We start from the raw sequence: 16,874 nt of genomic DNA on the forward strand, positions 1-16,874 counted from the left end.
TTGAGCGCATACATGGTATCTCTATATGATTGTTATTAAAAATGTCAACCAACATTAGTAAGGATAATATTTAATCCAATGCTCTGGATGAATTCAGGTTGGATGTAATTATAGCCAGAGGTTGGTCTGGAGATCACGTGGGCAATGACACAATGAGGCCTTAACATGGGAATGTGAAAGTGACCCAGGAGCCGCTTTTAAACACAACAATACCAGGCCGAATCTTGCTCGTGCTGCTGTGAGCAGCCTGCGTGACCTAAATGTGCTACTGTGGTCTACAGTGTTTCCAGACGTCTCACACATTTATCACATTTGTATGACAGGAGAAACAGAGTCTAAATGGCATAAAACAGATTTCTTTATTTAATACATGGTTAAAATCTAGTCCACAAGAGTAATATCATAATATAGGTTATTTATCACAATACATGGTGAAATGTAGTGTACACATAGGTCATAGTACCCCAGCAGGCAAACACAAAGTGTGAACCCTGATATAAATATAGCACGCCCAGCGGACCACTAATATACATTATCCACAACTGTGTGCAATTACAGTGACTTAGTATTAACCAAAGATTCCGCTTACCGGCCAATTTCAGAGGGAAGCCAAAGGAGGAGGGGAAAAAGAAGTACAAGATCAGATCGCCATCTGGCCAGGAAGGAGCCCCGACGCGCGTTTCACCGCTGATGCTGCAGGCTTTCTCAAGAGGCATGATATCGGGCGGGTAAAGGACCTTTTTAAATGCCTCCCCTGACGATCACGTGACCGCAATATCAGTCACGTGATCGGAAGTTCCCAAGCGACCGGTGTTCTACGGCGCATGCGCCGGGTCCCGAGACCCCACAGTGCGGGCAACAGCCGTCACCCGGCAGCGCACCTCCGGAAGCATGTGTAGCGCAAACCGGAAGTGCGCGGCCAGGATGCAGACAGCCGAACCCGGACCAGAGACCACGCAGCCGACGCGCATGCGCACCACATCATAGGTCGCAGGGCAGCACAGTGGTAGAATAAAAGAGTAGAAGGGAGGAAGGAGAGGGAAGTGGGACACTATAAATCACAGCATAATGTAATGATATTTAACACTGATGCAAAACAACATTAATACGATATTATAAATATACATAAGACATAATTTAAGGTAGGCATAGTCCATCCCATACATCCAGTGATGTGAGTTTCCCCAGATGGTTAAGTGTTGTCCCACTTCAAAGCTAAATAAAAAATAAGAAAAAGAAAAAGGAAAAATAAGAATAATAATAAACAATAATTAAAAACATAATTAAAACTTAATGCCAGAGTTAGATCCATAGGGCAAAAGCGGAGACGCTCAAAACAGACGAGACATTCATCACAAGAAGGAGGCGAAACCGAGTGCCTCATTCAGACCCCGAGGAGCCATAGTATCCAGGTAGACAATCCATTTTGTTTCCTTTTGGGCAAGGATTTTACCCCAATTACCCCCACGGGATTCCAGATGTAGAATATCAATGCCACGTATTTTCAAAGATTTGGGATCACAATTATGTTTACGTTGAAAATGACATGGGAGAGTTCTCAGCTCCCGTGTGTCGGCCACCGTCCTGGCTGGACAAATGTCGCCCACGTGTTCCCGTATCCTCACTCTGAGCTCCCTAGTAGTCAAACCAATGTAAATCAATTTACAGGCACAAGTGGCGTAGTACACTACGTGAGTTCGAACCGCAAGAAATATAGTTGCGGATCTGATATTCTTGGGAGCCGTCAGATGAGGTAAAGGAGACAGAGCGCACGGCATTAGCGCACGCCAGACAGTGGCCGCATGGAAAGAAACCCGCCCTGGGTCCCCGGGATCCAAATGGGTTGGCAAAAGGGGGGACGTAGTGACTGCGTGTCAGTACGTCTCCCAAGTTGTTGGCTTTCCTAGGTGTCATTAACGGATGATCACCTACAAATTCCCGTAGGGAGGGCTCCGTACCAAGGATTCCCCAATGTTTGGAGAAGATCCGCCGCATCACCTCCCACTCGTGATTGAAGGTGGAGATGTAGCGGATCTTCCCCAAATCCTTCTTCCCATCAGCAAGGGCAGGGTATAATAATTGGTTGCGTGAAGTTACCCTTGCTCTCCTATAGCCATGACCAATGCACCTGTTACTGAATCCCCGGTTTTGGAAGCGTTTGGTTAGGTCCGCCGCCTGTCTCTGAAATTGAGAGACAGACGAGCAGATCCGTCTCATCCTCAGGAATTGTCCGACCGGGATTTACGAAATACATCAATCTGGATATGGCCTGCCTCGTCAACCTCCAGACTGATGTCCAAAAACGGCATTTTGCATTGATGGTGAGTATATGTGAGTTTAATCCCCCATTCATTCTGATTCAACCTGCCCATAAACTCGTTGAGCTCCTCCACTGAGCCCTGCCAAAGAAGAAAGATGTCATCTATATATCTAAGCCACGTCACGACCCTGTCAGTGGCCCGCATGCCCCCATCGCCAAAAATCTCTCTCTCCCATGCTCCCAGGAAGAGGTTGGCGTAAGAGGGCGCACACGCCACGCCCATGGCCGTGCCGCGCTTCTGCAAATAAACTACATCCTTAAAAAGCAAATAATTATGGTGCAGGACAAAGTGGAGGAGCTCTAGCAAGAAATCACAAGAGGGGCCGTCCAGGTCCGACCCACCGAGGAAGAGACGTACCGCTCCCAACCCGAGTTCATGTTTGATACAAGTATACAGGCTCTCTACATCGGCCGTGACCATTAGGGTCTGATTATCCACAAGGACTCCATCAACACGTCTGAGGACATCCGATGTGTCTTTGATATAGGAAGGTAAAGTCTCTACCAGTGGGCGGAGGTGATTGTCAATATAAGTACATATTGGACCATTTAGACCTCCTATACCCGACACAATCGGACGTCCCGGAGGACAGAGGGGGTCCTTGTGGATTTTGGGAAGAAGGTAGAATGTAGCTATGCGGGGAAAATGCACCGTCAATGCCTCCACCGTTCTTTTGTCAATGATGTGTTTATCACAGGCCCGGGCCAGGATTCCCTGGAGCGTGGCGGAAAAGGAGGCAGTTGGATTGAATGGTAATTTTGAGTAGGTGTTAATATCTCGTAATTGTTTCAATGCCTCTCTTTCATATTTGGAGCATGGCCAAATGACAATGTTCCCACCCTTGTCAGCCGGTTTAATTACCACGTCCGTCAGTGCTTGCAATTGGCAGATAGCTTGCCGTTGTAGGTGTGTAAGGTTGTCAAATCTTCTGCGGGTAGGCAATCGTTGTAAGTCCTCTGTTACCAACCGCACAAATATTTCCACTGCCGGACTAATTGACAAGGGAGGGAACCTTGTGGATCTGGGCACCACTGTATTTAATGACCCAGCTCTTTGTGAGGATTCCTGCTCCAAAAGTAATTCTTCGAGGGCTTGTACTGCCTCCCTCTCCGCCGCCACCACCGGGTCTCCATCACCATCTGGCCTGGAATGCAATTTTTTCAAGATCAACTTACGGGCAAAGAGGTGGAGGTCCTTGAGTGCGGTAAAAAAGTTGAATGCATTTGTAGGGGCAAAAGATAAACCCAACTCAAGGACCTCCACCTGTGCCCTAGTCAGAACATGTGTGGACAGATTGATGATGCGCAGCCCCCCCCAAGAATTACCAACCTGAAATGGCACATTTCGCCTCCTTCTATTGCTGGGTCTCATCTGGATGCCTGAGATGTTATGTGGATTGGAGAGGTGACCAGAGGTTGAGCTTTCTCCAGAATTTCTCTCGTCCACCGAGATAGAGGAGGCGACTGATGAGGACCTCGAATGGGAGGGAGTGCTCCTAACATTCTGTCGTACACGATTGTATGGGGATCTCCATTTATATATGCAACCCGTTTGTTTATCTTTAACATCACGTGCAAATTTCTTTGATTTATTTGCACAAATTTCTTTCACCCATTTCTGTGATTGTAAATCAATGTCCTCATTCAGCCGCCTCAATTCATCTGGTTACATATTCTTTTGAACTAAAGTCTGCAGGGATTCCAGTTCCGTCTCCATTTCTTTTAGGGAAATTTCATTGTGTTCCTTCAGAAGCTTTAGAAAGCCCTGAGAGCAACTATTAGCCAGGGTCTCCCAACTATTTATAAACGTTTCGTCCTCAATTGTAAAGGACGGAAAAATCTGGACCCTGAGACCTCTAGGAATTAGGTCTCCATCAATATATTTACACAGGAAAGCGTGGTTCCACCAAATTCTCGTTCTCCGTTTTAAAATTGCCTTCATTTTAGCAATGTTTTCTTGTAATCCTGAGTCAGTGACCTGTGTATTTACACCAGTATTGTTCGAGATTTCATTAAGTTGGACGAGCCAGGAATTGTCCCGTACTCGAAAGTCCATCATGGGCCTAAAAAAAGCTGTAATAATACAGACACACAAAAGACGGCCTTCATCCTTCAAAGCAGGTTGACAGACACCTTGTCAATGCATCGTGTCTGTCAGCCACATGCCTACTCAATTGTATATGTATGACAGGAGAAACAGAGTCTAAATGGCATAAAACAGATTTCTTTATTTAATACATGGTTAAAATCTAGTCCACAAGAGTAATATCACAATGTAGGTTATTTATCACAATACATGGTGAAATGTAGTGTACACATAGGTCATAGTACCCCAACAGGCAAACACAAAGTGTGAACCCTGATATAAATATAGCACGCCCAGCGGACCACTAATGTATATTATCCACAACTGTGTGCAATTACAGTGGCATAGTATTCAACAAAGATTCTGCTTACCGGCCAATTTCACAGGGAAGCCAAAGGAGGAGGGGAAAAAGAGAAGTACAAGATCAGATCGCCATCTGGCCAGGAAGGAGCCCTGACGCGTGTTTCGCCGCTGGAACGTTGTTGGTCAGCAATTGTAAATGTAGCTGCCAGCAGCGAATCTTGATGATTTGGTACCCAATTTCATTCTGTGTGGCAGAACATTCTTCAGTCAACTATTAAAATCTCATTGATAGCAGCCAAAGCATGTAAGTGTGGAGATTTTTGCGCCTGGTCCTCATACTCAACACTGAATAAATCAAGATGTTTTGAAAGTTTTGTTTCCATGTTTTCAGCATTTGCATATCAATAACATGTCCTCCGGTGGGATTAGCTGCTCACATATTCCCACCCCCAGGGCGTGTGTGTAAAATGGAGACAGAGTGTCTCATTCAGTGGCTGTGGCTGGAGGTGTGGAAACCTCCAGCGTGCCTATGCTACAGGACACTGACTGCTAGCGGGCGAACCCACAGCACTGTATGGACTGTTTTGCTTGTTTTGTTACTTTGTTCCGGACAAGGCTATGTTTCATTTACCTGGAGAGTGCGGTTTATGAAGTTTGAATAAACCCACCTTGGACATTTTTAAAGAAACTGCCTCCTGTGATTACCTTGAAAGCGGCTTAGTGACTACCAACCCCTTACAGTACGGTATGTTTTTATCAGCTTAAGATTGTAGAGAAAGCAGAGTCAATGAAGGTTATACAGGATGTATATGAACATGTCAGAGTAACAATAAGTAATATCTGGACATTTAATACATGGCTATATAATCATTTTTTAATTAATTGTTCTTTTCTGTAACAGTGGACCACATCAAACCCGTCAAAGCTGTTGGATTTTCTTTATTTTCCTCTCAATGATTACTTTTCAATGGAAATTAAGGCTAATTGCGATGGCAGAGAAAGTGAATGGACCAAGAAAAGTCCTATGCAGTTGACACCAGGTAAAAACATTTGAGTCAATTGCATGTTCAATCACTTTTACCTCTCCCCCGCAAAATATGTAACTCGCAAACAGAAACCAAAATGAACCCCACTATAGTCACATTTCAAATTGTCAAACTCTGGATATAATGTCTCTAAACTACATAATAAATTACATTCTTTCCCAATTTCTTTTTTTTTTCTGTTGCAATTCGTGACTGGAATCTTCCTCTTTCTAAAAACTGTCTAAGGCTATGTACACACAATATCTTTTTCAGGCGGTTTTCCACTTGGAATCTCCCTGAAAAAGCACAGCAAAATATGAATATAATACAAAGCCATGTCAAAATGACATTCCTGTGCTCATGTTCCGTCTTAACTTCTTTTAACCGCTTCAGGGTTCGGAAACCTTGAAGCAGTTAAAAGAAATAACAAGCTCTTTCTTTGGGTGGCTCACTCTCGGAAGCCATCTGCTCTATATGACGCGCCCCTGGGCCTGTGTCGCGCAGCGTTGCGCACGCGGGAGCTTACCCGGAGCCGGATCTGTTGAGGGTAATCCGGTCCGTGCCCAGGGAGTCAGACTAAGTGGTGCTGTATCAGCGGTAGATGTTGGACGACTACGCCACCCGTTGAGTACAGCTAAGGAGCTGCTGCTGCAGGGCAGACCACTGAGGCCGGTGGCAGGATTGTGCAGCGTGATAGTATAACCCCCAACGGGAGGGGTATGGCCTCAGGGCAGCCGACGTGGATGATGGGGGTAGCAGGAACCACTCGGAGACGGTACGGTGTAGTTCAGGGTCTTTACTGGTGACAAAGATAGACCCTCCCGGAGTACTGGCTAGCGATTGGGGCCTGGTCAGTCCTTGAGCAGATGGGATCTCCCCTGGCCAGGCGGAGTTGTAGGCCTCCCAAACTAACGATACTCTTCTGGCTACCTTGCTAGAGGCGGGTATAAGTAGCCCACGTCCCTGAGTGTACCGTGTGGTGCTCACCCGTATGGCCGGTGACTCGGGGCCTTCTAGTAGCTTCCGCTCCACGACGGCGGTGCTGGTCCCACGCGTGTGACCGTGCCTTCGGGTTTCTGGGCCAGAGGACCTGCAATCCCCTGCCGGTCGGTTTCTGCTGCTGGATAGGAGTTAGTCCCCACAGCCTCGGACTCCGGGTCCGGTGATAACTTCCCAGTCAGGGCGAGCTCTGCAGCTGCCAGCCCCTGACTCCTTGTAGCACTGCTCCCACAGAGCTCCTGTTGTTTCTTCCTATGCTGCTTCTCTTCTCTACTTCTTCTCTACTCCTAACCCTGCCTCAGCCCTAGGTTTATATAGGGGAAGTTCTTCCCCTCCCAGGACTGGGCAGGAGGTGTGGCATGCACAGGATCCCTGACCAAGAGACCTCCCACCTGCTCTCAGACATAACATTGCCGTTACTGTGGAAACCAGACCCCTGGGGTGCCACATATACACTATGTAATGCTCTGCATATTTGAAAGTACAGAGCAAAGAAGCCTGTGGCAGAGATGCCACAAAAATGAGTGAAAAGACACCACTGGCATTTTCGTGAAGTGTTTTTGCCTTGGAAAACTCGGTGGTTCCACCAGTGTCTTAAATATGCCACTTGCATATACCCTAACAGAAAATAAAAATATTACTGTGAGAAAACACTCAGAAGTCAGCTGTCATTCTCCAAAGTTATTGAAAAGTGGAACTGTGATTGGTCAGTGCAGAACCCGCAGTAGATGAGTCTGTCCGAACCTAAATATGTCCCCACCAGTGACAAACATATGCCGCAGTGCAGCACTATGTCCTTCCCCTGCAGTGACAAACATATGCCACAGTGCCGCACTAAATACTTTCCCCTGCAGTGACAAACACATATGTCACAGTGCATCTCACTAAATTAGAATATCATCAAAAAAATTTTTTCAGTTCTTCAATCCAAAAAGTGAAACTCATATATTATATAGAGTCATTACAAACAGAGTGATCTATTTCAAGTGTTTATTTCTGTTAATGTTGATGATTACGGCTTACAGCCAATGAAAACACACAAGTCATTATCTCAGTAAGTTAAAATAATTAACAAAAAACACCTGCAAAGGCTTCCTAAGCGTTTAAAAAAGTCCTTTAGTCTGTTTCAGTAGGCTCCACAATCCTGGGGAAGACTGCTGACTTGACAGATGTCCAGAAGGCAGTCATTGACACACTCCACAAGGTCCCAGAGTCTGGAGGAAGAGCGGAGAGGCACACAATCCAAGCTGTTTGAGGTCTAGTGTGAAGTTTCCACAATCAGTGATGGTTTGGGGAGCCATCACTGATTGGCTTTTTTAAACGCTTAGGAAGCCTTTGCAGGTGTTTTTTGTTAATTATTTTAATTTACTGAGATAATGACTTATGTGTTTTCATTGGCTGTAAGCCATAATCATCAACATTAACACTTGAAATAGATCACTCTGTTTGTAATGACTCTATATAATATGAGTTTCACTTTTTGGATTGAAGAACTGAAATAAATTAACTTTTTTAATGATATTCAAATTTAGTGAGATGCACCTGTATATACCACAGTGCAGCACTAAATACCTTCCCAGCAGTAACAAACATATGCACGGTGCAGCACTGAATCCCTCCCCAGCAGTGACAAACATATGCCACGGTGCAGCACTGAATCCCTCCCCATCAGTGACAAACGCATATCACAGCGCAGCACAACTTAACCTCTAAGAAGCGCCAAATACCACTACACAACTTACCGTCTCAGCAGTATACCACAGTGCAGCACTAAATTATTAGATACTATTTAAAATGTGTATGTGGTATACCCAACAATAACTTAAATGATTAAAATACAACTGGTGAACTAAGTCTCTGATGTGTAGATTTTCCAATATTGTCAGTATTCTAAACAAACTGAATTTGCTACAAATTTCCCCCCAAAATTTGGATTTTGACAAATTTTTATTTTGGGAGGAGTTAATTTGCACAAATTCAGCAAAAATCAATAAACTCTAATATTCGCCTCTTTTCGGTCCTCTTTATCTACAGTATGTCCCACCACTCCTCTTCATTGTACCAGTAGGCTCATCTTCCTTCTTATGGGGTCTGGTTTTCCTTCAGTCTTTCAGTAGACACTGACACTGACTAGGTCCCATGTGGCACGTGGGGCATGACACACATCAACTAGGTTCCACTCAGGTCGTGTGGTGCCTAATTAGTGGCAGCACCCACTGGATGACTTAAAACGGAAGAAAGGAGGAACAAGAGCAGAATGACAGGTGTGAGAAAAGCCAAGGATAGGTGGATGTAAGAGTTTCTTTTTTTTTTTAACCCCTTCCCAGAAGTTTTGCTTTGTGCCAAATATATTTAATGCATATCAAATTTTTCCTCCTGAATTGAGTGAATGCATCCAAAAAAATTATTTTTAGCTCTAAAGCAGGAAACATGACCTGCATCAGTTGCATCATTAAGACATGCATCAGTTGCATCATTAAAATACTAATTGCACAGATATGTGGTAATAAAAAACCCTTGATATATTAATAATCACACTGAAATTACAGGTAACAGAAGAACATCAGTGAAAAATCTCGCCTGTGTTTGGTACTATAGGGATAATATAACCTGCACTTGGCAGCCAGGAGAATACACTCCACCCAAAGTACAGTATAAATTACTTTATTGGTGAGTATTAGGAACTGTTCATGTGTAATAATAACAGTATTTAAGCTTTGGAAAGTGTTACTTCAAAGGGGTTGTCCACTACTCGTACAAGCCCTTCTCAATCCTCCCCCTTGTAAAATAATAACAAGTATACTCACCTGCGGTGGCGGCATCATTCCAGCGGTGTGAGCACTGGCTCTCCCGGGGATTGAGTAACATGGTTATGTCACTTGATCCCAGCGGCCAATCGCTGGATTCACTCTCCCCATCTTTGGACAAATCACATACAGTGTACATCCAGAGGAAGTGAGAACTGCAGCTCTCTCATTTTCTCCGGATGTATGAGATATGTCCGAAAGGCGGGGAGAGTGAATTCAGTGCTGATTGACCGCTGGGATCGCGTGAGATAACCATGTTGCGCAATCACAGGGAGAGCTAGTGCCACTGGAATGGCACGAGCACCAGAGGAGTATAGGTGTTATTATTTTACAAGGAGACAACATAGGGATTGAAAAGGGGTTGTCCGAGTACTGGACAACCCCTTCAAGCCCCCTCCTTCCACTCCTCGTGTTTTACTTAGAAGATTTCGATACCATTCTCTTTGGGTTAAGCATCCAACAAAGATTATTAATTTCCAATATTTTTCATTGCAGAATATGTTTCAAATCCAGGACAAATTCTTAACTAAATAAATTACAAAATCCATATATTTTACATGCAGATTTTGCAATGGATTTGCCACATAAATCTGGAGAAAATCTGCGACATATAGCATAGCACGCTCTGAAATCTGTAAAGATTTTTTTTTCTGCTGGGTGAATGTGATTTTGTAAAATTTTCTTCCTTTGCATTGTGCTATGTTTGTTGCCAATTGTGCACTGAAAATATATAAGGCTATGTTCAAACAGGAAAATTGACACTGAAAATCAGTCCCCAAAAAATTGAGCATATTTTGCATCATATCCCAGTTAAATTTAGCAGCTACATGTTTTATCATAAGGGTCGGAATATGAAGCAGGGGCACCAGCGGGGATACAGAGTGAATCAACGCATCTTCTTGAAATGATCAATATTAACTTTTTTTAGTTACACAAGATCCTGATGAAATGATCTTCAGTATAAAAATCTACCGCATTTACTGACTATTATTATTTCTTTAAATGCAGGGAAGAAGATATTAATCCCGGAAATGTCAATGACTCAATGCAGTAAGTAGACCATGTAATATGTGAAATCACTATATGGAAGATGTGTTTGCAGCCAGGGCAAAGTAAATTATTAATTCCTAAAGAATCTCAAAGTATAAGTTGGCTTACCCCTTTAGAATAAATTCCTATATAATACCACTACTCAAAACTGAATACATACCTGTATCTTTTTTTTCATGAAGACACCGTTGCTTAAAGGGGTTGTCCATTACTTGGAATACCCCTTCTCAAACCCTATGTTTCCCCCTTATAAAATAATAACACCTATACTCACCTCCGGTGTCAGCACTTGGTCTCCCGGGGATCGCATGACATTGGCTGCAGGGATCGCGTGACATAACAATCAGTACTCGCTTCACTCTCCTCTCCTATGGACAAATCACATACATCAAAACGAAGTGAGAGATTGCTGATTGGCCACAGGGAACGCATGGCATAACAATATCACGTGAGTACTGGGAGAGCCAGTGTCAACACTGGTGGAAAGGTGTGGGCACCAAAGGTGGCTATAGGTATTATTATCTTAAAAGGAGAAAACATAGGGATTGAGAAGAGGTTTTCGAAGCAGTGGTGATCAAGCTATAAAAAATATAAACATGCAGTACTGCAAATGTCCCTTAAGAGGCAGTATTAAATTAAGTTAATATACTTAATTGCTTAGGTAGGTTTTAGAGCTAAGCAAATCTTTTGAAAATTCAACCAATAAGTAGTGTAAAGGTTAAAACTTGCTAGAGAAGTCATGTTTTTGGAATGTGTTTTTTTTTCTTCCCATGCCAATGCATTTTGCATCGAATTTTGGCAAAATGATACACGAAGTATGCTTCTTTTGTCGCATGGTTAATACAACATAACTTGTAAGTGGAATGAGAGAAACAGCTGCTGATGGTCAGACAGAAGAGAAGGCAGGTGTATTGGAGCTAACAGAAACTAAAAATATATAGTATATCTGTATGGTAGAAATATCACATTATTTTACACAAACGATGAATGCCAAAAAGTAAAAGATAGAAATATAAAACAGAATTACCGTCTACAGGTACTTCGCTTTCAAAAGAACTACGGTATATATACACTGTATATACAGTATGCCACAAAATAACATTAAAAAAGCTCATCATGACCGTAGATGACAAAATTCCTTATAGAATATGAGGGGGGGGAAATACAATGTGCATAAAAATATCTTAAAACTTCTCACATGAAAAACCCAATTTAATAAGATATTTTCAATATTAAATTTTATAATGGTAGAAAAGACTTTCAGAAATGAAACAAGTGATTGACTTCAGAATCTCTTCTCACCTAGTTTGCTCCACCACCGAGACACAACCCATGGGGTCCGTCATTAGAGTATGTGCACACAGTCTTTTAAACCCAGGGGAACCCGATATGTTCTTGAAGCAGAAGACACTTCTGGAAAGTCTGGCGTTCTTTGTTGTTTTTTGGGTCATTTCTTGAGCATTTTTTCCAACAGTTTTGTCCACCATTGGTCTTTTAGAGGGTTCTTCCACGTTTTTTTGTAACATCTTATTTTCTGTCATTTTCTGGTTGCTTTTTTCATTCCATTGAATAATGAAGAACCTGCTAGTGTGTCTTAGTTTTTCCTTAAAAAAATGTTGAAATTCTCCAAGAGATGTCCTGGCATTTTGAAAGCTTTCCTTGTATTGTAACATACAGAGAGTCCTCCAAGCGGAAAAACGGTGGAAGTAAGGACAGGTCACTTCTTTTAACCGCTTGGAGTTTTTAAAATCTGAAGCGGTTAAAAAACATTTAAAAGCCTGAATATATGCACAGAAAGTAGTTTTTCCATAGATGTGCTTATGCCACAGAGGATTCCACCTGAAAAAGAGTTGTGTGCACATACCTTTAGATCCATTCAGTTGAAGGCTAGAAAACAATTGTCATCTTTTAATTGTATCCAAGTCATACTCACAGGAGTGCAAACTTATATCACCATATTGTCCTACGGTAATGTAAATTCAATTCACACTGTGCCAACTCGTTAGTAGACCATTATTAGCCTCCTATTGTTATGTTAACCCCTTCATGACATGGATATTTTCCGTTTATTCGTTTTTGTTTTTTCTTCCCCTCCTTCAAAGAGACATAACTTTTTTATTTTTCCGTCCACATATTCATACGAGGGCCGTACGAGGTGTACTTTTGAATGACATTAATCATTCTACCATGTAGCGTAGTGGAAAACGGTGAAAAAATTCTGATGCATTGAAATGGCAAGAAAAGTGCAATTCCACAATTTGTTTTGGGGATTCTTTATTTACCATGTTCACTATACGGTAAAACTGACCTGCCAATATGAGTCTCCAGGTCAGTACGATTATGCAGATACCAAACATGTATGGTTATTTTTATTTAAGTGGTGAAATAAAAATTGGTAATTTGAAAAAAACAAAATAATAAATTTTGCTTTTGTCGCCATTTTCCGAGAAATGTAACATTTTCATTTTTCAGGATATATGGCTTTGTGAGGGCTTATGGCTTATTTTTTTATGCCCTGAACTTACATTTTTACTTATACCATTTTGGAGTTGATATGATGTATTGATCGCCTCTTATTGCATGTTATTGCAATGTTGTGGCCGCCAAAAAAACGTGATTTTGGGGTTTCAATTTCTCCTCTCATTAGGCCATTTACCAATCGGATTAATTTATTTTAGATTTTGATAGATCTGACTTTTACCTATATAGGCCTATATATCTGGAACTGTATGGCGGATTAGAAAAAAATAAAAATAAAATAATATATATAAATATATATATATATATATATATATATATATATATATATATATATATATATATATATATATATATATATATATATATATATATATATATATATATATATATATATACACACACTAGCTGTACCCGGCCACGCGTTGCTGTGGCTCAGTGTGCTTAAATGGAAAAGAAAAAAAGAGAGAGGGCACGTTTCTAAAACATGCTGGGATTGTCTGCCACACACTGTAATGCCACAGCCATGTTGTTTGTGGGCATTACAGTGAATGGCTGGCCGCACAGCGTCATCAGGCCTATATCAGACCTGGCGCCGCCATGCTCGTCACAGTCACTCCGGAATCAGACAGTGTAGGGAGACCTGCTGCTGAGCTAGGGAGAGATTTGCTTGTTTCTTAGTTGGTGTAGGTATTAGGGTTGAGCGAGTATGTTCTGTCCGAGTATGCTCGGGCCGAGCTCCGAGTATTTATAGCTGCTCGGTGATTTGGTTGAATCGCTCCCGTGTGCATGATTTGCAACTGTTTGACAGCTTTATTACATGTGAGGAATGTGTAAGAAATAGACATTCCTCACATGTAATAAAACTGTCAAACAGTTGCAAATCATGCACACTGGAGCGATTCAACCATATCACCGAGCAGCTATAAATACTCGGTGCTCGGCCCGAGCTTACTCAGCGAAAGGGTTAATAGAACATAGGAGCTCAACACTAGTAGGTATACCACAACACATTCTACACATATCCATCTCAACTAACAGTCCTTCTGAGGACTAATCCAGCTGCATAGATATCAGTGCTAGGCAGGCAGGCAGTGTATGTGGCTGACTGCAGTGCATATAGCAAGAGGGTCCATTCCATTTCTGTCTGTCTGCTGGTGCTTTTACAGATATTTCTAGAAATAGCCCCAGGTCTCAGGGGTCAGGAATAATTTTTTTGGGATCTTAATCCTGATTATTTGCTTAAAAAGCAATCCAGAGAACACCTTTTTTCTGCTCCATTTGCTTGTTCGCACTGCAGAATACAGCAAGATCCTTTCCATATTACAGCTCTAAAAATCCGTCTATTTAAAACTGTGGTTTGTCCGTCACACTGATCACATATAATTGTGCAGAAAATTCTGCCATTTCTGGCCTCCATAGAAATTTTGTTGCAGTGTGTCAGCGAAGTTATTGACATGAGGTCGCTGTTAAAAATAGTTACCTACACCCCAGCTATTTAAAACTGTGGTTTTCTGTCACATGTATCACAAATCACTGCGGTTCAAATCCAGCCATTTGTACTGAACGTGGAAAATATTGTCCTCCATTTGAAATGGGCAAGGAGCGTGGCAAGGGACGGGGAAGTGGACGTGATGGTGCATGCAGAGGACGAGGCCGAGGCCGTGGGCTAGCTGAAATTGTGCCACAACAAACACCCACATCTTCGCGCTCGACCTTCCTGTCCCAATTAATATGGGACCACAGAACACCACTATTGAACACAGAGCAGTGTGAAAAGGTTATTGGTTGGATAGCAAATAATGCTTCCAGTCACTTAGCCACCACCACCACCACCCTGTCTTCCACACGGTCAAGTCTCAGTAGCCGTGAGTCTGGACCGTATATTCCTCACCCTGATCCTCCTTCCTCCCACCATGCCTAGTGCCCAGAAACAACTGATTCCACACTTGGACACTCCGAAGAGCTGTTCACTTTTCCATTTATAGATTCGGGCCTCTCGCCTGGTCCACTTGAAGCGGGGCAAGAGGAGATCGCATGTAGCGATGCCCAAATATTTGAGCAGCTACGGTCACACGAAGGCGACGGTGGGAAAGTGTCACAAGAGGTGGATGATGATGAGACACAATTGCCAGAAAGTCAGGAGGAGGACCAGGGTGCGAAAGTGGAAGACGAGGTGGTGGATGATATAGTAACTGACCCAACCTGGCAGGGGGACATACAGAGTGAGGACAGCAGCACACAGGGGGAGGGAGGCGTAGCACCACAACAGGCAGAAAGAAGCAGTGTGGTGGCCGCAGACAGAAGGCGGGCAACCATTCCCCATAACTTCAACACGACGTAAGTTGCCAGTACAACTGTTAGGTCTTCCCGAGTCTGATTGTTTTTTAAAGACTCTGCCAATAACCCCAAAAAGGTCATTTGCACCACCTGCCAGGCCAGCATCAGCAGGGGTAGCAAAACTACCAGCCTGACCCCCACCAGCATGATCAGGCACATGGCAGCAAAGCATCTGATTAAGTGGGCCGAAGCCCAGGGTCCAGGAACAGTGTCTGCTGGTGGCACCACTGCTTCTTCCTGTTTTGCGTAAAAGCCAATCCTCTGTCCATGGCGCATGCAAAGATGCCTCCTGCCCTGCACCTGTCATTGCACACTCTCAAGTAGCACCATTAGCAAGCACGTTCACATCTTTCCCCCAGCGCAGCGTTCAGTTGTCCCTACCCCAGTACTTGGAACGCAAGCACAAAGATGCAGCTAACGCCCCACAGACCTCACTACTAAATTCACACATTTTGCGACTGCTTGTGCTCGTGAAGATGGAAGCTTTCTGCAACCTGATGGCGGCGGCCTACCCTCGGTACTCAGTCCCCAGCCACCACTATTTCTCCCGGTGTGCCGTCCCCGAATTACATGAGCACGTGTCCCACAATATTAGCCGTGCCCTCAACAACGCAGTTACTGGGAAAGTCCACCTAACCACTGACACGTGCTTGTGGGCAGGGACGGTACATCTCGCTTTTGGCACACTGGGTTAACATAGTGGAAGCCGGGACCCAGTCGGACCTTGGGACAGAACACGTCCTCCCGACGCCGAGGATTGCGGGCCCTGGGTCAATCAGGGTTGCCCCCACATTCTACAGCTCCTGCACCTCCTCCTCCTCGTCAGCATCCATCTCCAAAATGACCACATCAGTCGCAAGCTGGAAGCACTGCAGCACTGACTCGGCCAAGCGGCAACAGGCTGTGCTGAAGCTAATATGCTTAGATGACAAACCACACAACACTGAAGAGTTGTGGACAGATCTGAAAGAGCAGGCAGATTTGTGTCTGACACCGCTGAACCTACAGCCAGGCATGGTCGTGTGTGACAATACCTGGAACCTGGTGGTGGCTCTGAGGCTAGGCAAGCTCACACACATACCATGCCTGGCCCATGTGCTTAACCTTGTGGTTCAGCGGTTTCTCAAATCCCACCCAGAGCTGCCGAATCTGCTTGTCAAAGTACGCCGCCTGTGTGCCCATTTTAGAAAGTCACCTACAGCTTCCACCGCCGTTTCAGCAGCATTTACAGCTTCTGGCTCACCGACTGGTGTATGATGTCCCCACGCATTGAAACTCTACATTGCCGATGTTGGGAAGGATTTTTGAGCAGAAGAGGGCAGTTGTTGACTACCAGCATCAACAAGGCCGTCGGTATTCAGTTCAGACTCCACACATAAGACCTCAGGAGTGGACATAGAAGTCAGACATATGTACCATCCTTCAAAACTCTGAGGACTCCACCAAGATGGTGAGCGGCGATGAAG

General features: G+C 43.7%; 1 protein-coding gene across 3 annotated transcripts in view; it reads left to right on the plus strand.

The window, feature by feature from the left end:
• The window catches only part of LOC141153222 (interleukin-13 receptor subunit alpha-1-like), a 154,443-nt gene that overhangs the window by 99,187 nt on the left and 38,382 nt on the right, over window positions 1-16,874 (plus strand). For all 3 annotated transcript variants that reach the window (XM_073637922.1, XM_073637923.1, XM_073637924.1), the window contains exons 3-5: window positions 5,611-5,749; window positions 9,283-9,403; window positions 10,549-10,590. In XM_073637922.1, the coding sequence (XP_073494023.1) occupies window positions 5,611-5,749; window positions 9,283-9,403; window positions 10,549-10,590 (302 nt within the window). The remainder of the gene's footprint in view (window positions 1-5,610; window positions 5,750-9,282; window positions 9,404-10,548; window positions 10,591-16,874) is intronic.

Source organism: Phyllobates terribilis, unplaced genomic scaffold, assembly GCF_046119375.1.
Source record: "Phyllobates terribilis strain yellow unplaced genomic scaffold, ASM4611937v1 Scaffold_7__3_contigs__length_470593459, whole genome shotgun sequence".
Taxonomy (NCBI): domain Eukaryota; kingdom Metazoa; phylum Chordata; class Amphibia; order Anura; family Dendrobatidae; genus Phyllobates; species Phyllobates terribilis.